This window comes from Arvicanthis niloticus, chromosome 13 (genome assembly GCF_011762505.2).
Source record: "Arvicanthis niloticus isolate mArvNil1 chromosome 13, mArvNil1.pat.X, whole genome shotgun sequence".
NCBI lineage: Eukaryota > Metazoa > Chordata > Mammalia > Rodentia > Muridae > Arvicanthis > Arvicanthis niloticus.
The window spans coordinates 55,153,904-55,178,866 of NC_047670.1; the positions used below are offsets into that span (position 1 = coordinate 55,153,904).

The window sequence follows — 24,963 nt, forward strand, 5'->3', positions numbered from 1 at the left end:
TTGCCAGCCCTCCACCTTTTTTTTTTTTTTTTTTTTTTTTTTGAGACAGGATCTCTTGCTGATTCTGGAGTTTACCAGTTCAGCAAAGACTAGCTGATCAATACTGGAAGAACTCTAAGGATCCTCCTGTCTACACCTCCTCAGTACCAAGCTCTATTTTGCATTCATGCTGTGATCATATTTAAGTAATAAGTACTTTGCCAGCTGAGCCATCTACCTTTCTGCTACTGCGTCCACATCTTAAGTGCTAGGATTATACGCATATGCCAGCACACCTTGTTTATACAGTACAGAAGGAGAACACTAAGCGAGCACTGTACTGACTAAGCTACTCCCAGCCCACATAGATTTTTTACAACATTTACATATTTATTAGGGGGCTGCCATAGAGCCCACATGGAGGTCAGAGGACAGCTTTTGGGAGCTGGTTCTTTCCTTGCATTGTGCAGATCCTAAAAATCAAACTCAGTTATCAGTAGCTGGCCTGACATTCGAAACATAGACTAGGCTGGCTTTGAACTCCAGGAGGTCCGACTGTCTCTACCTCCTGACTGCTGGGATTGAAGGAGTATGCATTGTAAATAGCTATTCATTTTTACGTGTATGAGTGTTTTATCTGTCTGTTTGTCTGTCTGTGCATCACATATCTGAAGTCCCTGCAAAGGTTAGAGGAAGACATTTGTTCCCTTGGAACTGAGGTTATCCATGACCATTAACCACTATGTGGGTATTGGGAATTGAACCTGGGTCCTCTGCAAGAGTAGTACACGTTAACTGCTGAGCCATGTCTTCAGCCCCTAATTTGTTTATGCAATTCGATTTCCTCAATTACAAAGAGAAGTTTATTATAAAATTCCTTTGTTAACGATGAAGCATCTTGAGAACACATACAGTTATTTTCTATAGAGTGTGGCAAACTTTTAGTTTGATTTCTGTGTATGATATTTGCTTTGTTGTTAATAAATTCTTTTAAGAAGTCTTTCCAGGGGCTGGAATGATAGCTTAGTGGTTAAGAGCACTGGCTGCTTTTCCAGAAGTCCCAAGTTCAGGTCCCAGCACCCAGATGGCAGTTCATAATTGTCTATAACTCCAGTCCCAGGAGATCTCACACCCTCTTCTGGCCTCTCTGGGCACCAAGCACAGAAGTGTTTAACAGATAAACATGGAAGCCAAACACCTATACATATTTAAAAAAAAAAAAAAAAGGTCTTTCTCTTTGGTTCTGTGAATCAGACTCAGTGTTTTAACGTAACCTTCAGGTATATCTTGTATTTTACAATATGCTATCCAAAGTCCCTGCCTGAGTGCTAACCGAGCTGCCCATTTCTAGACTCCAGAGGTGCACACCCCTCAGGGTCAGGCTTTTCCACAAGAAGTTTTTTTCTTGCCATGGGCCTGGTGGGTTTCAGCCACTACTGTTTCCTTTGCTCCTGTCCATCTGGGCACAGATCCTGGCTCCCCATTCCCTTGCAGGGCCAGTGTCACAGACTGCCCAACCATATATGCATGCATGCCAGGTGGGCAGACCGACTCCAAGGCACCTGTGCTGCCCACCACTCACCATGCTGGCTGGCCTGAGCCTGCTGAGTGCCATCTGCCATATCTCCTCTGCTCCTGGGCTTACTGCTTTGCATACCGGGTTTACTCACAAAATACAAGTGAAAGGGTAAAAGCAGAGGCCTGCGAGAGGGCTTAGTTGGTAAAGCGCTTGCTGTGCAAGCTTGTGGCCTTGAGTTTTATCTCAAGCATCTGCAAAAAAGGACGGGTGTGACACCGAGCACGGATGGCTTATATTCTCAGGACTGTGGACAGATGGCGACAGGAGGACCCTGGGGCTTGCTGGCCAGCCTGTCTAGCTGAGTGCTTCAGGTTCAGTGAAAGAACTTGTCTCAACAAAGAAGGTGGGCAGCTCCCGAGGAAGGATACAACACCAATGACTTCAGGCCTCCGGATATGAAATCAGATGAGCACACATCCACATACATGTGCACATACTCACATAATGTGCATGCATACACACATACACACACATGCATAGGATTATTTAGAATTTCAGAATGGCTAAGGCAGAGCACTGAATCAAGCAAGTACCAGACTTACTGTGGGAGCAGGACATTGTGTGGTGTAGGTGGCCTGCTCCCAAGTCTGTCCCTGCTCAGAACATTAACTCCAGCCCCTCCATTTCTCCTTTATTCCATTTTGGGCCTTCATTTTCTTCCTTTAGTCTCCTTGTCCGGTAGCCACACTTGGCTATAGACTAGAGCCATGCTGAACACTTGGCAAAGCAGATCAAAGTCACATCTTTCGGCATCTGTGACAGGTCCCGTTTTACAGAGGAGGAGCTGGGCCATGGCATAGGGTCACAGGAGCACAACCTGACTTCCCTACACTGTGCCCTGCTTTGAAACCTACTGGGAACTTGGCTTTTTTTTTTTTTTTTTTTTTGCTAAGTTCATCCTATTGTTGGCTATCCTTGGCCTGGTTAGTTAAAGTTTGTGTGCTTATTGACACTGGGGACAGAACCCCGGGCCTCACACACCCTGCTGAGCTACATCCCCACCCCTTAGCACGCTCTCAGGGTGAAGATTCCCAGCTCTGTATGTGTCTAGATTGGTGGAGATTTCTCCCTTGCTTGCTATCATTGTGCCCCCTTTGCTTTCCCACCTCTGGTTGGCTCCCCAAGCTGTGTCCCAGTTGGTACCCTAGAAACACCACTTAAAACATTTGAGAGATTTCAGACCAAATGGGAAGCCATTTTCCCCCCAAGATGATTCAAAATCCTCAGGCTTTTTGCTAGTCACCGTCTTCTCTTGGGCCAGCCATGGGCGGTGCCCTCTAGGGCAACAAGGTGAGTTCTTAGGCCTCTTTCCCACCCTTACACACTTTGTGCTGGTTCGTTCCCTTCCCGTTTACCTCTAACCAGAGGCACCTGGACTTGGAGCTGCTCTCTCCTATGTGTCCACATCTGCAAGTTATTGTGCTCCAGACCAAAGTCTTGATGTTTTCCTTGGCAAATCTCCCCCAGCCTCCCCTTTGAAGCAGACTGCAACTTCATCTTCATGCTTGGGACAGATTCCTTGAAGCAGTACTCTGCCTTCTTTCCAATGTTCACGGTTGGTCTCTGCACATATCCTGCCAGATATGTCCCAGCCGCTTCACTTCCACCATGGCCACCCAGGTCCACGGCACACTTGTCCATCTGTCAGGTTGCACTGGAGCCATGGAAATGACATGGGAGATGGCACGGGAGGGAAGAGGACAAAGATGCTCAGAGTAGACCTGGTGTTTCTGAGCTCAGCGGGGCTGAACCTTCTGTGTTTAATACCAGAACTTACCTGCAGAGGTGGGGACTTTTAAAACAAAGAGACTAGTGTGCAATCATTGCCAAGCCAATAAAGACAGCCTTTTGAAGTAGTGGAGGAATGAAGAGACTGCTTGCTAAATGAATCTCCTAAGAGTATGGCTTTCTTCAGGGAACAGTAAAAGTGGATCCATTAAAGATTCCAAAAGGGGACTGGGGAGATGGCTCAGCTTTTGAGAGCATTCGTTGTTCTTTCAGAAGCTGCAGGTTCAATTTGTAGCACCCATAGGTGGTTCATAGCTGTATGTACTCAAGGGATCTGATACCTTCTTCTGACCTCCATGGCCATGAAGCACATGCATGGTACACAGACATAACAGCACATAAAGAAAAATAAATCTAAGAGGGAAAAACAGAATTTCAAACAGGGCTGGCAAGAGGCCTCAAATGTGTAAAGGCATTTATTGCTAAGGCCAATGACCTGAGTTTGGTCTCCAGAAGCTACGTGGTAGGAAGGAACTGATTCCCAGAAGTTATCCCCTGACCTCCACAAAGTTGCACCCCAACATATGTTTATACGTGCGTGTGCACACACATGCACACACACACACACACACAATGTTATAAGAGATAATCACTTACACGAACACTTATGTAAGTTTAAAGTATGGAGGTTTTTTTTTCTTCTCCTTAACCCAGAAAGGAAAGACCATAAAGGAAAACACTGGTGTGGCCATGTAGAAATATAAATGTAAATGTGTCAAAACAGGAACATGAGGCTGGAGAAATGGCCCGGAAGCTGAGAGTGCTTACTTTTTTGTTTGTTTGTTTTTTTTGAAACATGGTATTATCCAGCCCTGACTATCCTGAAACTCATTATGTAGACCAGGCTGGCCTTGAGCTCACAAAGATCTGCTTGCTTTTGTCTCCTGAGTGCTGGGTTTAGAAGCATATGCCACAACCACCTGACAATTTACTGCTTTATAAGATATTAATTTTAGATCTAATGTGGTAGGGCATACTGTTAATCCCAGTGCTCAGAGGCAGAGGCAAAGGCAGGTGAATCTTTGAGTTTGAGGCCAGCCTGGTCTACAAAGCAAGTTCCTGGACAGCCAGGGTTACACAGAGAAACCCTGTCTTTAAAAAAAAAAAAAATTCATATGATTGGGTATTCTGCTTGAAAGTATATGCACCACAAGCCCCTTGGAGGCCAGAAGAGTGTTACATTTCCTGGGAGTTACAGACAGTTGTGAGCCACCTTGTGGAGATTCTCTGTAAGTTGCCAGTGCCCTTAACTGCGGATACATCTCCCCAGCCCTCAACTTACTGCTTTTGCAGAGGACCAGGATTTGGTTCTCAGCACCTACATGGTGCCCCACAGCCACCTGACTCCAGGCCCAGGGGATCTGATGCTTTCTTCTGGCGTCCAGGACACTAAATGCATATGGGATACATAAACCCATATGGGCACAAACACATACAAAGTATAAATATTTTTTCCCCTGAGACAGGATTTCTCTGTATAGTCCTGGCTGTCCTGGAGCTCGCTCCGTAGACCAGGCTGATCTACAATTCAGAGATCCTCCTGTCTCTGCCTCCTGAGTGCTAGGATTAAAGGTGTGTGCTACTATGCCTGGCCTATGAATTTTCATAAAGAAAAAGGGAACATGGACAGTGTTCACAATGCCACTGTGACCTTTACACTGACCCTGCCCAGGGCTCCCCCTTTGACCTTACCAGCACTCATACCAGTTTCACCAGTTGCCACACTGTCCGACAGCTCAGTGTTCTTGGTGGTCCTTCTATGGGAACTCTTTCTGTCTCTGATGCTCACTCTTTTTCTTTTCTTTTTTTTTTTTTTTTAGTTTAGTTTATTTATTTTATGTATATGAGTATACTGTAGCTGTCTTCAGACACACCAGAAGAAGGCATCATCAGATCCTGTTACAGATGGTTGTGAGCCACCATGTGGTTGCTGGGAATTGAACTCAAAACCTCTGGAAGAGCAGCCGTTGGCTTTTAACCACTGAGTCATTTCTCCAGCCCCCAATGGTGATTCTTAATCTCATCAGGTTGACAATTAAGAGAATGCATCAGAGGGCTGGAGAGGTGGCTCAGCAGTTAAGTGCACTGACTGCTCTTTCAGAGGTGCCGAGTTCAATTCCCAGCAACCACATGGTGGCTCACAACCATCTGTAATGGGATCGGATGCCCTCTTCTGGTGTGTCTGAAGACAGCAACAGTGTATTCAAATATATAAAAATAAATCAGTCTTTAAAAAAAAAAAGAAAAAAGAATCACCATTGGTAGTAGGGCAGTGGTGATATGTGCCTTTAATCCCAGCACTAGGGAGGCAGAGGCAGGTGGATCTCTGAGTTTGAGGCCAGCCTGGTCTACAGAGTGAGTTCTGGGATAGCCAGGAATACACAGAAGAATAAAGAAAAGAGAAAGGAAAGAGAGGAAAAAGAAAAAAGATTTAATTGAAGAAGGACAATTCAATGAAGGACAAAACAATGTAGGTGGCGCCATCCCCTGGGCTAAGGTCCCTGACTGAATTCAAAGGAACAAGTGATCTGGACGCAGGCATTGATTTGTGTTCTTCCTGAGTCTGGATGCCACACGTGCAGCAGCTCATGTTGCCATAACTTCCTGTTGTGATGGACCATGCCCCAAACTGTAAGCCAAATAAACTCCTTTTTTCCTCATGTTGCTCTTAAGTGTTTTATCACAGCATTGAGAAATGTCACTAATGTGCCCTCTGTGCCCTCTTGTGCATGCACCCTTCAGGCCTCAGGTAAGATGCCACCTACAGAGGCTTTCCTGAGCCCAGTTTCTTGCCATGGTATCTTCACAGGGTCTATGGTCTTCTCCATTTCCTTTATGGACTGTAGGCTCCATGAAAGCAAAGGATTGTTTATTATTATTTATTTGAAAAAATAGTTATAACCTCCTTGAGCTCAGGCTGGCCTCAAACTCATGGTGATCCTGCTGCCTCAGCCTCCCAAGTACTGGGAAGATAGGCATGTACCACTGTGTCTGGCTCTGAAAAAAATTTCAAGAACAACAAAAGAGGCCTCACACATGAGACTCCATCTCCAGCCCAGATCCCTCAGGGCTGGCTCCATCCATTCCTGGTCTTTTGTTAAAGTATTACAGAACAGACCCTCTCCATATAGTTCATCATGTTACTGTGGAACTGTAACTTTAATTTTTTTCAAATTCTATTTGTAATGATGGTCCTCAAATGCTTTAACCTTTTAGCCCACCACCCACCAGAAGTAGTGGAAAAGAAAGGATATGGGGGAAGTAGACTTGTTTAGAAATGGTTCTTTGGAGCAACTCCTGTCTGTGTTGTCTGGAAATTGGCAGTTCAGTTCACAGGTTAGCAATGGCAACTAGATCCACTCTCAAACACTCCACGGATATATCAACATTCTAGTTTGGTAGAGTTGGGATGGCAAACATGAATCAGCAGCAGTGGCACAACCTAACAGAGACAGCCAGACCTCAGCCTCAGAGCAAGTCACCAGGAGGGACCAGGGCCAACAGGAAGGCCAGAAGAAGTTCTTGACTGAGCTTTTCTCAGGGAAGTGAAGATCAGCGAAAACATGAAACCAACAAGCATTGCACAGCTAGCTCTATAAGCAAGCCAAGCTCAGCCTCCGTCACTGTCCATTCCAAACATCATGGGTATTGCCTTAGCAGGTGCATCTGGCTCAGCTGACTTTACTCTGCCAATCAGCCTGAGTCCAAGGAAGTGGCAAGAAACTGCAGCACACCACCAGAAGCAGCTCAACTACGCAATGTAAGGCAGACCAATACATGTGTGTCGTTATCGAAGAATACTTCATCATGTGTCCTTTCACATGCTTTAGAAGAACATCCTTTCTCCTGTGTCTGCTTCAGCTAAACGTTCCTTCATGTGTTTCTCCCAGCAAAACATCATGCAAATGATTTTCCAAAGAACTCTAAGTTTCCACTTCCTGCCGCTGGTTAGAGTACTAGAAGCAAGTTTGCTAGCCCTCCAATAATAAAAGGAATAGCTGTCAGCACTAGCTGGGCGGTAGTGGTACACACCTTTAATCCCAGGGAGAGGCAGGTGGATCTCTGTGAGTTTGAGGCCAGCCTGGTCTCCAGAAAGAATTCCAAGACAGCCAAGGCTGCACAGAGAAACCATCTCAAAAAGCCAAAATAAACAAATAAAATGGCTATACTGAGATCATGCAGCCACAGGGCAAAATTCTGCAACAGAGAAATTACAGAAAAGGAAGATGCTCTGTCCAGTGTCACTTGCCCTTTTGTTGGGCAGCAAGGCTACCATACCTGTATGGGGTCCTAGACAAAATGAAGAAATCCAAGGGGAAGATGAGGATGAAGTGGAGATGGCAAGTTTTTATTTTTATTTTTTCCTCATTGTTCTTTAGGGTCCCTATATCATCTGATCAAGGTAACGTGTGTGCAGCGCTGGCTGCAGTAGCAGCAAATACCAGGTCAGGGATTAACTAGAATCTGAGGGTGGGCTAGGAGTCCAGGAGCACAGAGGGCCTAAGTGCAGACTTCTGACCTGAGGGGTTGCCAAGTCTTCATGCAATACCCACTTCAAATCTCAGGAGGCCAGACTTGCTGCAAAGCTTCCCGCTTTGTATGCTGTTGGGGCTGGGGAGGTCATAGTGCAGTTGTTGGATGGTCCAGGAAATGTGTGCAGCCAAAGGCAGCCTGCCTGTCTGGACACCGGTGATAAGGCCCTGAGCCAGCTCTGGCTGTTTAGATGGTTATCAGGACCAGCAATTGCAGTAGAAGTGTTTCTTGAACTGATCAAAACCAACTCCAGAGTGACACATCTGTTTGTCCTGGGAAAACAGAACTCATTTTAGAGGTGTAAAGAGAAAATTGAGGGGAGCTAGTGAGCCCCAAGCTATAGTCCCATCCCACACTTAGTCACTTGGGGACCATGAGACCGGTATAACTCAGTTTCTTCATTTTCCAACATACTGACTCCCTTCTGCTGGGGCCTTTAACCAATTTGATGTTGCAGACATTTGCTAAGCCTTAAGAAAACCTAGGATCAAAAAAGCAAACAAAAAGCTGGGTGTAGTGGTGCACACTTTTAATCCCAGCACGAGATAGGCAGAGGCAGGTGAAGTGGAAGCCAGCCTTGTCTACAGAGTGAGTTCTAGGCCAGCCAGGGAGGCCAGCCTGGTCTACTGAGTTCCAAGACAGCCATGTCTACACAGAGAAACCCCTGTCTCAAACAACAACAACAACAACAACAAAAACAAAACAAACAAACAAACAAAAAAAAAGCAAAACAAAAGGAAAGAAGAAAACCTCCAATCCTGTGATCCTTTTCTGTCTCCTATTCACCATCCTCAAGTTCTCTGAAGGATCTCTACTCTCCAGGTGTCTCTGTCTCTACTCCCAACCTGTTCTTCGCTCACTCACTGCATGAGGGGTGTGTCCTCCACCTGAATGGTCTCAGCTCAGGGCCTCTAAATAGAATCCAGTTATGTGCCAATCATATCTTTCCAAAAGGCCTCCCACTGTCCTTGTTCAGTCCCCCTTGGACGCTGTCCACTCTCACCATCCTGCCCCTTCAGCTGCTCCATCTGTGTTATTTTTGCATGCTCAGCCTGTGTTCTGAGCTCTACCTCCTACTGACTTGACATCTCATCTCAGAACCACACCAAGCTCAGCAATGCTGGCACTGAACTCATGCCCATGCATTTCTCTTGCTCCATAAGCCTATCTGAGCCTGCAAAAAAATCTTCAGGGATCTTTGACACACTTCTTTCCATCACCACTGTAAGACAGTGGCCATTTTATGTTGCTTTAATAAAAAATACTTGATACTGGGGTGGGGGAGGGGTGCAGGGGGCGGAGAGATGGCTCATCGGTTAAGAGCACTGATTGCTCTTCCAGAGGTCCTGAGTTCAATTCCCAGCAGCCACATGGTGGCTCACAACCATCTGTAATGGGATCCGATGGGATCTGGTGTGTCTGAAGACAACAACAGTGTACTCATACATAAATACATGAATCTTAAAAAGAAAAAATACTTGATACTGGATTGTTTATTCATTTAATGAAACAGGATGTCATGTAGTTGTCCATGCTGGCATCAAACTTCTGGTCCTCCTGTCTCTTCTTAAGGGATCGGGTTACAGGCAAGTGTTCACTGTGCTTGGTGAGACTGGATGATATATAAAGAAATATATTATATTATATATTATATTATATGCTTCTGTTTTGCTCAAAGCTCTGGAAGCTGGGAAGTCCAAGAGTACAGCACCTGCACCTTTCTGATGTCTTTCTGCTTCAGCATGGCTCTGAAGAAAGAGCAAGCCTTTCACCTGGTCTCTTCCTCTCCTTAGAAAATCCCTAATATCATGGGGCCCTGACTCCATTTCATTCTTCTAACTCATCCACCTCCTAAAGGCCAAAGGGCCTTACCTCAGTTACCATGACCAGACACCACCAACATGAGTTTACATTTCTAAAAGCTGAACTTTTGCAGGACACAATTCAAATGACCCCAAACCCCACTGATTTTATACCTTAAGTAAAATCCACCCTCTACAACCAGCCAAGTCAAACACTTTTATTGCTTGCCTGCAACGGTCCTTTTTACTGGATCTTTCTGTCCCCATTTAATGGCCATAAAACTTAACTTAGTTCTCAGTAGTCAGAGAACCAGTGAGCTCATGTCAAGAGCTTTGCTTTTCTTGTCTTTTTTTTTTTTTTTTTTTTTTTTGACTAGGTTTCTCTTTGCATAGCCCTCACTGTCTTGGAACTCAGTATTTAAGTTGGGCTAGTTTTGAATTCACAGAGATCTGCATGCCTCTGCCTCCAGTGTACTGGGATTAAAGACATGCACCACCCTACCCTGTGCAGACCAATAAATTGCCATTTGACCTCAAGTGAACATCCAAACTCCAGCCTGAAGCCACATTCTCTTCATTCCTCCTCCATCTCTGTTCCAGCCTTTGGGCCTTCTTTGACCTGCATGCTTCTTTTGTAGCTGGTTTTTGTATGCATGTGTGTGTTTTGAGATATGGTTTCTTTGTGTAGCCCTGGCTGTCCTAGAACTAGCGATGTAGACCAGGCTGGCCTTGAACTCATAGAAATCTGCCTGCCTCTGCCTCCTGAGTGCTGGAATTAAAGATATTCCTAGTCAACTCTTGGCTGTTGTAGCTGTTTTTGAGATAGGATCTTGCTACGTTACAAGGTTTTCCAGCGGGAAGTATTGGTTCTTGTGCTCTTGGGAAAGACGAATTCAGGCAGGATATAGTAATCAATAATTCATTAGCTCAAGCAAGGAAGCTGAGGGAACTTATTCTTTATGTCTTATTTTTGGGAGCCTATTTGGGAGTCCTTCTAGAGCTAACCTCCTGCATAACATAGCCCAGGCTAGCCTCAAACTTGTAATACTCTTGACTCAGCCTTCTGAACTCTGGAATTACAGATGTCAATCTCCAAGTCAAGCTTCCTCACCATGTTTCTTGAACAAACACACTCTTTGCTTTGGGCTCTGGCCAGTCACGCCGAGTGGCCTGCAATTCCATATTGCCAACTAACACTACACTCCCATGTTACCATTCATAAATTTTATTTCCGAGAATTTACAAGTACTCGGAATTGCAGTCTTCTCCAATTCTAATGTCAGCAAGTTTGGCTCGGTGTGGCCTCCATTATAACATCAGGCAGTCAGTCACCCACTGCTCTTGTAAACTGAATCATTTGCTCTCCTCTGCCTCCTCCTCGCAAAAAATGCTTTAAATAGGATCTCAGAATCCCCATCGAAAGAATCCGGGAGAAAGCACACCCATAAAGACCCTAGGAAACAAGAAAGTCGAAGAAAGTAGACTGAAGGTGCTTAGCATTTTTCCCACTGGGGAGGTGGGGTAAAAACTGCGCTTGCGCAAGGCTCCTCTGCTGCGCCTCCTCCGCTCCGCCGGGGGCGCTGTGGATAAGCTCCGGGGTGGGGGTGGGGGGGCAGTCGGAGCCGCTCTAGCCAGCCATCCTGCTACTCCGAGAGACTGGCGCGCCGCGGGGTCCTCCAAGATGGCGGCGCAGAGGAGGAGCCTGCTCCAGAGTGTGAGGAAACCGACCCGCTCTCCGGGCTGGGAGGGTTGGGAGCTCGGGTGTGTCCTTGGGTGCAGGAACTGTTGTCTTTAGATGGCAGAGTGCGGACCTCTCGCCCCAGAGGCCTTTGGGTGCTTGCAGCGCGCGCGCGACCCCTGGCAGGCTGGAGCCTCGCCTGTTCTGCGCGTGCGCGTCGCAGGCCGGGCCTCTGGGAGTCAAGGGCGCCGGGGTCCTGCGGAATGGGAGCGTCCTCGAGCCGGAAGGGGACGTGGCGCCGCCGAGCGGCCCATCCGGAGCGCGGACACGACTATAATAAATAGACCCCCGCTTGTGTAAGGCGCGCTGTATCTCTGGCATTGTGTGGACCGCCTCACATTCATAAGCTTCGCAGCAGCACCAGAGAATAGCTAGGTACTGTAGGTTTACTGTAGGTTCTACAGATCAGGCAGCGTGACCTCGTGAATGGCAGAGGCAGGATTAAAATTTACTCCGTCTGGATCCAGAAATACCCCTAAGGTTTAAGTTCCTCAAAGAAGTGATGGCTTGGGGTTTTGCTTCTGCCCCCCAATTCACCGAGTCCCATGTGGCCTTACTCAGGGGCCTTTCTCTAAGGTTAGAGTGAGAGGTTTGGCTCCAGACACCCCTACACGGTAATCTGGACCTCCAAGGTTTGATGCAGTCTCCTGTCCCTGCATCTTTCTCACGTATGTGCACGGTTACACATGTATGTTAGCACAGAGTACTGTTTGAATCTGCCAGGACTGACAGGGTGCTGATCCCCTGGCTTTCCCTACCGTGGCACTCTGTAGGAGTTGCCTCTGGATGTCTCTCCTGAACTAGAATGTCGATTCCTTGAAGACAAGGAAGGGCCTCTTAGTGTGTTGACTTCACCACTTTCCATCCTTGCATGCTAGGTACTTGGTCAGTGGCTGTAACCAAATGAGAAAATTGGTCAGGAACTAGGCCTTGGCGTGAGAAGTGAGGAAGAGAAGGATGACCTTCCCTTCACTATTGTGTGCCTGTTCAGGCCTTTTGTAAAACGCTGGGAGTAGAGAGAGGTCTGGCTCTCTGCTTTTTAAGGTCCCAGAGGGCAAGGCCCTTGTATAAATGTCTCCATTGTAGAAAGCATCTGGGGAACACTGATATGATTGTGACCTTGAGAGAAAGAGAGGCTGGGAAAAAATAGTGACTGATGCATACTGAGTTGGCTTGCTAACAAGAGAAGGGTCAACTGGGTTAAGTATCTTCTGTCTCCTCGATGTGATGGAGCCCAAAGAACACCAGTTAGGGGAGAATGTAGACTTTTCCCAGCTCACAGAGAATGTGTTCTCTGTATGCTGGTGGACTTACAAAGGGGGGAGGGGAGATCGCTTTTAACTCATAGTATCCTGATATTAGGGAAGGGGCAGGCAAAGACAACTGTATAAGGCCCCTTCCATCTTCAGGATGGCAGAACATCCTTACTTAGCGGAATCCTGGTGTCCTGCCCAGGCAGGGTGCAGGCTTGCTGACCTGTCCTTTGTCCTGAGTCTAGTGAGAGCAGTTCCAATATCTGTTCTGCAAATGACCTTGAAAGCTGCTAGTCTGGGCCACTTGGGAAAATGAATCAGCAGGGTGGCCATTCTCACTGTGCTCTCAGTCCAGCTTGGGAAAAGGAGCATATGCCATAGGACAGTGGCTAAGGCAGAGTCCATGTGGATTTCCACAGGGAACCCTGGACAGGCAGCCGAGAACTACAGAGGCTTCAGAGGATGTCAAGTCTCAAACCCTGGGACAAATAGCTGAGATACCAATTTAGCATCAAAGTGAACCTGGCTGCCAGCTTCTCTCAGCATCCCTTAGCCTCTACCCAGAATTCTTTAGTCCAGGGGGCTGGGCTGCTTTTCCTATATAATTCAACCATTTTGGCTACCCACTTCTTTTGTACCTTTGCCCTTTTGACTGCTGTACCTGGTTCCCCTGCTCTCTCCCTTCTCTTCATACCCCCCCACCCCTATGGCTTAGGGTCATGTCTACTATGGACTCTCTTAGATGTCTCTTGACTCTGCTCTCCCATTTTTCTATAGTAATAAACTTTCTCCTCTACCACACTCATAGCTAGGAGCAGTCATGTCCTTTCCTTTTTAATTTTTTCATTCATTCAAGACAGGAGGGACACCCAAGGGGAATACAAATTTAAATATGTATGTGAGGGGTCTGTACAGTCCACATGTCAGATACAGCTAATGGTATAGGTCTGTGTTGACTGGTAGTGAAGGGTTGTAGGATAGGCTGTTTATGGACTAATGTGGGTCTTGAAAGGGCATCCTTGGCCAGGTTGGTAGAGTGTCTGGAAGAAAGGTATTCTGGGGGATTTTACCTATCCTCTATAGTCAGTGTGGTACTTTAAAAGAGTTTGGTTTTCGGGATTTTGAATTTGAGGGCTTCCTGTGCGGTTGGTTGATTTGGCTTTTTTTTTTTTTTTTTTTTTTTTTTTAATTCCAAGTGTTTGAGTATTTTCCTGCTTGTAAGTGTTCTAGGTCTATGCCTGGTGCCTAAGGAGGGCATAAGAAGGTACCAGAGTCTCTAGAACTGAAGTCAGTTGTAAGCTGTAAGGTTCTGGCAACTGAACTTGGCGTCCTCTGGAACCGAAGTAAATGCTCCCAGCTACTAAGTCATCTCTCTAGTGCTGAATTTGTTTGATTGATTGTTTTGAGACAAAGTCTCACTGTGTAGCACTGGCTGAACTCCAGCTCACTGTATGGCCTGGAACTCAGAGATCTGTTTCCCAATGCAGGGATTTAAAGCGTGCCCCACTACATTCAGCTAAGAAAAGTGGTTTAGATAAAATCTTACAACAGTGGTTCTCAGCCTTCCTAATGTTGTCACCCTTTAATACAGTTCTTCATGTTGTGGTGGCCCCAACCACAAAATTATCTCATTGTTACTGTATAACTAATTTTGCTATTGTTATGAATTATAATGTAAATATCTAACATGTAGGATATCTGATATAGAACTCTTGTAACCTCCAAAAGGGTCTAGATCCATAGGTTGAGAACCACTGCTTTAGAAGAGCCCAGCCTGAGCAGCCTGAAAAAAACCAGTGAGTCCTGTTTGGATTTACAGCGTAGTTTCCCCAGTCTAGAAGGACTCCCAGGAGAACCGATACTATTGAATGAACTGCCACAATGTGTCCAATTGTAGATTGGTAACAGTCAGCTGTGGGGGCTCTGCAAACACCAGGGCAACCAGAGTAAGGATCTGAGTGTCCACACCAGGCAAGAAGGAAATCTGGCTCCACAGGAATTGGTGGCTGGTGTTGGGTCAAACTTTTAGAACCTGACTCAGAGCAGTTTACTTTAGACATATGTCAGTACAGTAGAGCTGTGGAAGAAGCTTCCCCATGACAGTTACCACAGTAATGTTTAAGGAGTGGCTGCCTCGAAACTCTTGCAAAATCCATAAGGATGGGTTCTGTTGACTGAGAATGCTCAGGATGACGGTCTAGGAAGGAGTCTGGGATAAACACAGTAGTCTAGGGGATTCAACCTCACAGACAGCTCAGGTCACCAGACCATTAACTATACATCCATCCCACTGAAGAGACAAGCCTGTGTGTTCAACATTCCTGGTTTCCCTCATACTTGTCAGTGAGCACATGGACCTCGTGCCCTCTACACGTCAACCACAAACTTCAGTCTTCAGTGCTGCTGTGAGTGAGCCGATCCCTTGAGTATTCCTTCTGTGGTAGGCACTGTGCTGGAGCTGGGGGATACACCCTCATTAAACTTACATTCTAGTGGAGAAGACAGATGCTAAACAGCAAATACGGATTATGTATAATTTAATAATATCTAATGAACCCTAAGGTCCAGAAACAGGATGGCATGGGCTGTTTTCAACAGGGTGGTACGGGATAATGTCTTGCATTTGTTGAGACTGAGGTAGGAGTGTGGAGAGGATAGAGTATGTGAGAGCCTGTCATTTTCAGGAGTCCCCAAGGAGGCCAATGTGGTTGGAACACCTTGGGGAAGTGATAGCCATGGTCTGAAGGCATTGTTGGCTTAGTGACTGCTGGGACAGCCTTCGGATTCTGCCAGCAACACTAGGCTTCTGAATGCTTTGACCAGGGGCCTGATGACATCTGATTTTTGGCTAGAGAAAAATTCCACTTGGGTTTTAGTAGTAAGAGTGGAAGCCTGGGGCTTGTTGAACGTCTGGCCTGTGTGAGAGGACACTGGCTGGGATGATAGATAGCGTGGGCAGGAGATACCAATATGGCTGCATTTTGGACACAGAGGGAGTGTGATTTGCTGGTGAATGGAGTTGCCTATGAGCTGTGTGGCTGAGGCAGAAGATCCAAGGACTCCAAGGTTCTCTCTGAGCATTGTGCCATTCTTGGGATAAAGAGCCCTGGAAAAGGAATGCCTTCTGAGCAGAGAGAACAAAGTTTGGTTTGTAGACAGGTAGTGGTGGCACACTTCTTTAATCCCAATGCTTAGGAGGCAGAAGCAGGCCGATCTTTGTGAGTTCAAGGCCAACCTTCTCTACAGAGTGAGTTCCAGGACAGATAGAGCTACACAGAGAAACTTTGTTTCAAAAAAACAAACAAACAAACAAATGCAAAATCAGTTTGGTTTGTTGCCTTGACTGTAATACCTGCTACTCAGGAGGCTGAATTGGAAGGGTCACTTGAATCCAGGAATCTGAGGCCAACCTTGGCAACATAGTAAGATGATATTCCTAAAAATTAAAAAAAAAAAAAAACCCAAATTTTAAAAAAGAATGTCAACCTAAAATTGTTTTTAGACTTAGATTTGTCCTGAGAAATTATATTTATGAAATCACAGGTGTTACCTATAAGTTTTTCCTAGTGCACCTTAAGTAAGTTCAGGACTGCACTCAGTTGGTAGTTTGCCTAGTATCCATGAAGTCCTATGCTTGATCCCAGCACCTCATAAAACTGAGCGTAGTGACACAGTCTTGTAATCCTGGTACTTGGGAAGCTGGGGCAAGAGAACGAGGTGCTTGAATTTGACTATATGAGACCTTGTCTCTAAACAAATTTGCCCACTGGAAAAAAAACCCATATATTCAGAACACACACACCATACATATCCAGGGCTGGTGATAAGGCTCAGTGGAAGAGTGTCTGCTTAGTGTGCACAAGCCCTTGGGTTCCATCCCCAACAGTAGAGGGAAAAAAGGAAAGAAAGAAAAGCACAAAGCACATTTGGCCATACCTGAGCTGTTTCCTGCCATTCAGCAGCTACTGGAATTGAGGTCCAGCTGCTGTGCTGGTCTGCAAAGACCATCCCGCAGTTAGTAGGAGCCTTTTGAGCATACGTCATGGAGTCTGACAGCAGCATAGAGAGCATTTGATGGAGGCTCTGGAGGGCAGTGGGAGCCTGGAGTGAGTTGGCCTCAGAGAAAGAAGTGGGTCAAACAAGAGGTTTATTGGAGAGAAGAAACTGCTGTCCCTCACCCTAAGCCATCTTCCCAGGGGCATTGTTCTCCCTTCCAAGCTTCCTTTTGGTCTCTGTGGCAATGGATTGCTTTCACCACAGAAACACTCAGCCTTTTCATACCATAATTTGATATTCAAGCTGAGGCCTGAACAGGGAACAGGGCTTTGTCCACTTGTCTGCCGGGGGTTTTGAGATGAGTTGTGTGGGAACTATTACTGCAGACCTTGATTTTGATAAGAGTCCATGAGAATGTGAGGAACTCATGCTTAAATAAACATGCACAGGTGTTTGTGAAGCCTCTGAGGACACACACACACACACACACACACACACACACACACACACACACACACGGATCACTATAGCTTTTCAAAGCACAGCAGGACTGACTGTAGGGGGCTCCCTCTCAAGACCGGCAGGAATTAGGGCCTTTGATGTGGCCTCTCAGCACACTTTCTGTTGAATTTTAGGAACTTCTTTTGAATGAGGAAGGAATCATGGTTCCTGTGCTCACGTGTGTGTTTGTGTGTGTGTGTGTGTGTGTGTGTCGCTCTGTGCTGAGGACTTGGAGTGTGAAACACCCCCTTTTCAGCTTCCCCAGGGCTAGCGCCCCCTGAGCTCTTGGCCCGGCATTTGGGGATGTGGGAGAACGTATGCATCAGTTAGTGGGTGGGTGGAGGAGTGGGTGGTTTGTGTGAGTAGCAAATATGTGACCTTTCCAAAAGTTGTTCAGCAGTGTGGAGGAAGGATGAGACTTGGCAGACGTGTTAATAGAATCCTCTGTGGACGATTATTGTGGATAGTCCCTGGCAAAATAGAAGAGCACTAGGAGAACACGCTCAAAGCTCACTCAGCCACAACATAGCAAGAATGCTTTTGAGTGGGTCAGGAAAGTTAGGGAGAACCAAATATTCCTGGCTCACAGTGACACAGCTTCCTGGTGTTGGCTGGCTACTTGCTGAGGCCTTGTATCTGAGGCATAAGGCTACTAGGCCTCCTGTTTGAAGGAGCACCCAGAGTATAAAAGAACTACCCATTTGTCACAGGGCCTAGGGCACTGTTATGAGTGTATTACATGTGTATCTTAGGTTTCAATCGCTGTGAAACACCATGACCAAAAAACAAGTTGGGAGGAAAGGGTTTATTTGGTTTGCACTTCCATATTGTTCATCATTGGAGGAAGTCAGGACAGGAAACCAAACAGAGTAGGAACTTGGAGGGAGGAGCTGATTCAGAGGCCATGGAGAGGTGCTGATTATTGGCTTGCTTTCTTTCCCTGGCTTGCTCAGCTTGTATGCTTGAACCCAGGACCACCAACCCAGGGATGGCACTATTCACAATGGGCTGGGCCCGCTCCCATTGATCACTAATTGAGAAAATGCCTTATAGCTGGATCTCATGGTGACGTTGCCTTAACTGATGCTCCTTCCTTTCTGATAACTCTAATCTGTGTCAAGTTGACACAACCCAGCCACTACACCTAAGGAAGACAGCTTTCAAGTAGTGAACGATTTGATAGTACTAGACTAAAGTGGCCAGAGTTCGTATGCGTAGAGACCAGAGAGGGGATGCCTCGTACTCATGCTGAAGCCACTGGAGATAGGCTCTGAGACCTTATGCAGTGTTTTTCTGGAGCTTGTGTCTCCATTATGTGGGTTGGGATGTGTTGGAGAAGCAACAGAGGAATGGCTGCTCTTGAGAAGGCATTTGATTTTCAGTTCCCTTCAGACCTCAGATGCTGTCAAGTGAAGGGCTTAATTTGGTCTGTGCTCTCAATACTCTTTTGACATTTGCTGTTCTCTCTCTGTGTTTTTTGTTTATTTGCTTTTTAAGACAGTGTTTCTCTGTATAATAGCCCTGACTGTTGTGGAACTCACTCTATAGAACAGGCTAGCATCCAATTCACAGAGATCTGCCCACCCCTGCCTCCTGAGTGCTGGGATTAAAGTCCTGAACCACCACAGCCAGCAAGTGTTTTTTTCTTTTTCTAAAAAAAAAGATTTATTTTGGTTTTAAGCGCATGCGTGCGTGCGTGCGTGAGTAGCTGTAAGTGCAGGTGCTAGTGGAGTCCACCAAGGGTATCATCCTGGAGCTGGTGGTTGTGAGCCATCCTGTTTTTTAGGTACTGAACATTTGGTCCTTTGGAAGAGCACCACTGAGCACCCTCCCCTCCAGTAGGGGACAGTTTCAAGACTAGCCCTGGCTGGCCTGTGCTAGGTTGGCCTTGAACTTGTGGTAGTGATCTTTCTGCTTTTTCCTCCTGGGTGCTAGACTGAATACTGAATACTGCTAGTCTCTTTTAAAACTTAAAGGGGCTGGAGAAGTGGCTCAGCAGCCAAAAGCACTTGCTGCTCTCCTAGAGTAGGAGTATGGCAGGCAGTAGATTGAGTACATCTTCACCTTTTGTCTTCTAGACACCATACACTACACTGGCTTTCCACTTACTACAATACTGGAAAATTTTGCATTCAAAATAAAGTCATCTAAGAAAGAAATTGACAGTTTTAAGATAAAACTGGAAGTAGATTGATGGCTTGTAGATTGATCTCAGACTTTTTGCTAAGGTTATTTGTGAACTTAGAAGTGTATAGTTTACTGAGAACAGTGTGTGGCTGGCTGAGATTAGGGAAACATCACTCTCCACAGGTGGATTGGGGCAGGGACTTGGGTGTAGATAAGACTGAGAAATACAAACAGGTGAATTTTGTCTCCCTGTGCTTGCTTTCTGTTGTGCTCGTTGGGTAAAATTTGTCTTTATCTTACTAATAAGCCAAGGCAAACACCAGGAACTTAATGTTTAAAGACAGTCGATGTGCTGGGCAGTGGTGGCGCACGCCTTTAATCCCAGCACTTGGGAGGCAGAGGCAGGAGGATTTCTGAGTTCGAGGCCAGCCTGGTCTACAGAGTGAGTTCTCACAGCCAGGGCTACACAGAGAAACCCTGTCTCGAAAAACCAAAAAAAAAAAAAAAAAAAAAAAAAGACAGTCAATGTAAATGAAATAAGTAGGTCTTTTTTTTTTTTTTTTTTTTTTTTTTTTTTTTTTTTTCCCCCAAGGTGCATTGGCATAAGTAGTTGGCTTAAGTGTGCTCTCATCCCTGTGACTGGAGTTGAGACTTTCATTTGAGGTCTCTTTGCTGCTGCTGCTGCTGCTGCTGCTGCTGCTGCTGCTGCTGCTGCTGCTGCTGCTGCTGGTGGTGGTGGTGGTAGTGGTGGTTCTTCTTCTTCTTCTTCTTCTTCTTCTTCTTCTTCTTCTTCTTCTTCTTCTTCTTCTTCTTCTTCTTCTTCTTCTTTTTAACTTATTTTGTGTGTGTGAGGGGTGGGAAGGAGTGCATGAATGTCATTTGTGTGGAGGTTAGAGGACAACTTACAGTCATTTCTGTCTTTCCATTATGTGGATTTTGGGGATCAAACATGGGTCTTCAGGTTTAAAAGCAAGGGGTTGAGTCGCCTTGCCCACCTGTATTAGGCTTTTCTTTTTTGGTTGTTGTTTTTGTTTTTTGAGACAGAGTCTCTCTACATATAGCCCTGCTGTCCTAGAATTCACTGTTTAGACCAGGCTGGCCTCAAACTCAGAGAGACCCTGCCTCTGCCTCCCAAGTGCTTCATTCAAAGGTGTGCCACCACACCCAGCTCTGTATTAAGCTTTTCAAGGAAAGTTAAGCCTTTGATGTGGATCCCTCCTGCCAGAAGTGAGTTTGTTTCCCATAGCTTTTGTCTGGGCAGGTTTTTAGAAGCTATTTGAAGTGCTGTGTGGAAGGCTTATCCTGAATAAGCTAGACAACTATTATGAGATTTTTGGCCTGTCAAAGGGTGAGAGTCAAAGCTGTCGACACCCTGAAAGCTAGAAGGAAAGCATTAAGATCTCGTCTGACCTATATGAATGCAAGTTTAAAAAGCTTACTGCAGGACTAGGGCTGGGGGACACTGATCTGCTGGACTTCTCAGAGAGAAGGCCATGTAAAAGCCAGATAGCTGTGCTGGCTTACCTGTAATCCCAACACTCAAAGACAAGAGATCCCTGGCTAACAAGAGTAGCTGGAATTACCCATCTCCAGGTTCAGTGAGGGACCCTGTTTCAGTGAATAAAGTGGAGAGCAGTGAGGGACACTTAGTGTTAATTTTAGCCCCTTGTCACAAATACACGTAGACATGGGAACACATGTGAACTCACTCCATACACACACAAAAAGAAAAAAATGTCAAGTTAGTTTGTTTCTTGGGTACTTTTTTTTTTTCTTCAAGCTAAACAAAGACTGTTCATGAGTGCAGCACACAGTGGCACTGGAGCCTTGAAAATTACTGTTGCTGGGCAGTGATGGTGCATGCCTATAATCCCAGCATTTGGGAGGCAGAGGCATGTGGATCTCTGAGTTCGAGGCCAGCCTGGTCTACAGAGTGAGTTCCAGGACAGCCAGGACTACACAGAGAAACCCTGTCTCGAAAAAAACAAAAAAAGAAAATTACTGTTTGTCAGCTAGTAAAAGGATAACTCTCTAAAATTTACAGAATCAACATTATAAAAATTAAATTTAAAAAAAATTAGAGTTGGACATAATGACACCATTAATCCCAGCACTTGGGAGGGGAGGCAGAGACAGGCAGATCTCTTTTGAGTCCAAGGCCAGTTTTTGGTTCCAGGAGTTCCAGGGCTACATAATGAGGCCCTTTTCAAAACTCCCCCAACCAAATTATTTTTTAAATTGCATAGGGTTGTGAGTCACCGTGTGAGTGCTGGAAATCAGACCCTGGCTCTCTGCAAGAGCAGCCAGTGCATTGTTTTATTTTGTTTTTGTTTGTCAAGACATGATTTCTCTGTAGCCATGGGTGTCCTGGAACTCTGCAGATCAGGTTGGCCTCTGCCTCCTGAGTGCCGGGATTAAAGGCATTGGCCACCACTGTCCAGCCAGCCAGTACTCTTAACTCTAGCTCTCCATCCCTTGAAAAGAGATGTGTTTAAAATGTAGTGTAGGAATCTCCAGACAGTACTTGTAATTACTTAAGGTCAAGGTACCAGCTATGTACGTTGACACTGTCATGCTCATAGGTTTCTGATTTGTGGAGAGTTTGCTATTCCCATATCTGCTAAATATGGCCTTGGTGGTCAGTATAACATCTTCCCACCCCATAGCATCTTTCTGGGTCCCCATCATGCATTGCTTCCTAAGCAACATCAACTCTGGTCCTTCAATCAAGTGTCTGTCCGTTATTTGCACATGGTAAGAGCAAGCTTTTTTCTTTAGTTTTTCCTCTCTCTCTCTCTCTCTCTCTCTCTCTCTCTCTCTCTCTCTCTCTCTCTCTGTGTGTGTGTGTGTGTGTGTGTGTGTGTGTGTAGACATGCATGTGAAGGTTGGAGGACAACTTGTGGGAGTCAGTTGTCTACTTCTACCATGTAAACACTTGGATCAAATTTAGATCCTCAGGCTTGGTGGTAGGCACCTTTACCCACTGAGCCATCTCACTGACTGGCCTTGAGCTCAAGGCTTCCTGCCTCAGACATCCTAGTGTTGGGGATTGCAGGTGTGTGCCATTAGGCCCAGCCACTAGCCTTCATAACACTGTATCTCTAACGCTGAATGAGTTACCTGGACTATACTTATTTTTGCTGATCACTATGGATGTTAGAAAGATTCCAGTCTTGGTGTGAGATAGATTGTGAACATCACAGATAGTGCTTGGTATTGCCCATCTCATGTTTCATATCTCCAGCTGCTTTCCCTCATGCTCACCGCTGACCCTATACCAGCCTCTCAGCTCCTTTAGTCAAGCACATTCTTCTCCCACCTCAGGATCTTGGCACATGCTTTTCCCTCTGCTTGGAAAGCTCATCCCCGTTCTCTAGAAAGACCAGTATTTCAGTCACTCGGATCTGGCTGACAGATCACCTGCTCTTCCCGCCTCATTAAAGAGCTCACCCCATCACTTTGTGTTTGGTTTTCCTAGTGTTTCTCTGCAGCCCATATCCCTGGCCAAGGCAGTCATGCCAATTTTCTCTTATGTGGTTGGTGTCTTCTTCCCCTAGAAGGGAGGCTTTAAACAGTGAGTTTCCCTGTTTTACTTTGTTGTGTTGTTCCTGGTGTCATACTGACACCCTCCTGACTTAAGCACCAGCAGCTAGATTTGTTGAATGAGTGTGTATGTTGACTGAGCATACGGCGATGACATAGTACATATGGCTAAGTGAGGTACCTTCCCATGTGTGTCAGAGCCAAGAACAGTATTTTCCGTTACCAGGAAGCACTTTTCCCTTTGTCCTCCCTTGACCTGATGTCACCAGAGCTGAGCAGGATTCCAGCCATTTCATTCATTGCCAGTGTAGCTTTTAGACCTAGTGTCTGGCCAGGCAGTGGTGGCACACGCCTTTAATCCCAGCACTTGGGAGGCAGAGGCAGGCGGATTTCTGAGTTCGAGGCCAGCCTGGTCTACAGAGTGAGCTCCAGGACAGCCAGGGCTACACAGAGAAACCCTGTCTCAAAAAACCAAAAAAAAAAAAAAAAAAAAAAACAAACAAACAAAAAAAACACAAAAGACCTAGTGTCTGTTCTGACAGACTACTAGGAGGCTTCTAGTGGCTCCTCAGACCCTGTGGTAAAACTGTGACTGAAGCAAACATCCCATGAAGGAAGCATGAATGAGTGGAGACACATCACACTGATGGATCAGAAGATTGGTGTGCTGGAGATGGCAGAGTGTGTGTATCAGGTCATCCAGTGTGTTTGCCAGTAAAGATGCAGGAAGCATAAACTGAGGTAAAACCGGCTAGCTCCACGAGGTAACATTATTTTCCTCGTTGTACACAAATAGCTATTTACAAGCCTGATCCCATAACTAAACTGCTAGCTCTTTAGAAATCTCTTTCTGTGTCATTCTACCGAGCTAGTCTATCTTTCTCTTGAGCTCTTCCAAACCCAAGAGGGCTCCTTAGCTGTCTTTCCTAGAATACTGTTGTGGGTTTTTTTGAACCTGTGTCCTGCCAGCTTCTCTGTTATTCCTGCAAGCCCAAAGAAAAAATTCCTATCTCTTACCCAGAGCTCCTTCCGTAAAGGTTCTTCTAAGCCAAAAAGGAGAGAGAGAGAGAGAGATCTTCCAGCTAAATCAGTGAGGCTCAGCAGCCATTTCACCTTTTTGGTTGGGCAGCTCAGCCCATCCAGCTGACTTCCCGCTCCCAAACAACTTGTCTTAAAACAGGCAGGAACTTTCTTTAGCATTCTTGTTTATGGAGGCTTTTAGAGGCACACCCAAACTGTATCTCTTTAGGACATAGCTAACCACATCTGACATCCATTTAAGTGTTTCTATTTTGCTAACAATTAGGTTTCCTATGTACAATAATCAAATATCCTGTAATATCAGAGGCTGGCCTAGAGATTTAAATAGTTGCAACCAAAATAGCCCCCCCCCCCCTTAAAAAAAAAGTATTCATTCATTCTTTTTGAGACAAGGTCTCACTCACTGTGAAGCCCAGCCTGGTCTCAAACTGTGATCCTACTGCCTCTGCTTCCCAATGCTGGAATTATAGGCGTGTGCCCTGTGCCTGAATTCCCAACAAGACTTTGTGTGTGAACATGTGAACAAAGTAAGTCCAAAATTTAAATGGAAAGGTAGAGAAATTAGACTAGCCAAAACAATATAGTTAGAGAAGTCTCCTAGGTCAGTGGTTTCAACCTGTGGGTCACCACCCCCACAGGGGTCACATTAGACATCCTCCATATCAGATATTTACACTATGACTCATAACAGTAGCAACATTACAGTTATGAAGTAGCAGTGAAATAATTTTATGGTTGGGGTTACCACACCATGAGGAACTGTATTAAAAGGTTGCAGCATTAGGAAGGCTGAGACCTCTGCTCTATGTGAATTTAAGGCTCACTCTAACAAAGCTGAAGGGATAAAATGTTCATCACAGAGATGAACAGAACAGAGTCCAGAAACACAGGAGGACCTTCTTGCAGAGGTGTGACGGTAACTCTTGGGGGAAGCAGCTCTCTGACAGGTGGTAGTAGAATGGCTAGGTATCCATTTGCAGTAGAACATCAGCCTACAGCTGCCTTCTACACAAATTAATTCAAAAGAGATCTCAGGTGTACACTTCCAACTGGAAAACTTCAAGTGAATGTGAGGTTTTCATG

The 24,963-nt window shown here is 45.7% G+C and overlaps 1 protein-coding gene across 1 annotated transcript in view; it reads left to right on the plus strand.

Moving 5' to 3' along the window:
• The first annotated feature begins 11,297 nt into the window (after positions 1-11,297).
• The window catches only part of Tab1 (TGF-beta activated kinase 1 (MAP3K7) binding protein 1), a 30,668-nt gene continuing 17,002 nt past the window's right edge, over positions 11,298-24,963 (plus strand). Inside the window, exon 1 of the mRNA XM_034517592.2 lies at positions 11,298-11,395. Coding sequence (XP_034373483.1) covers positions 11,363-11,395 — 33 coding nt within the window. The 5' untranslated portion in view covers positions 11,298-11,362. The remainder of the gene's footprint in view (positions 11,396-24,963) is intronic.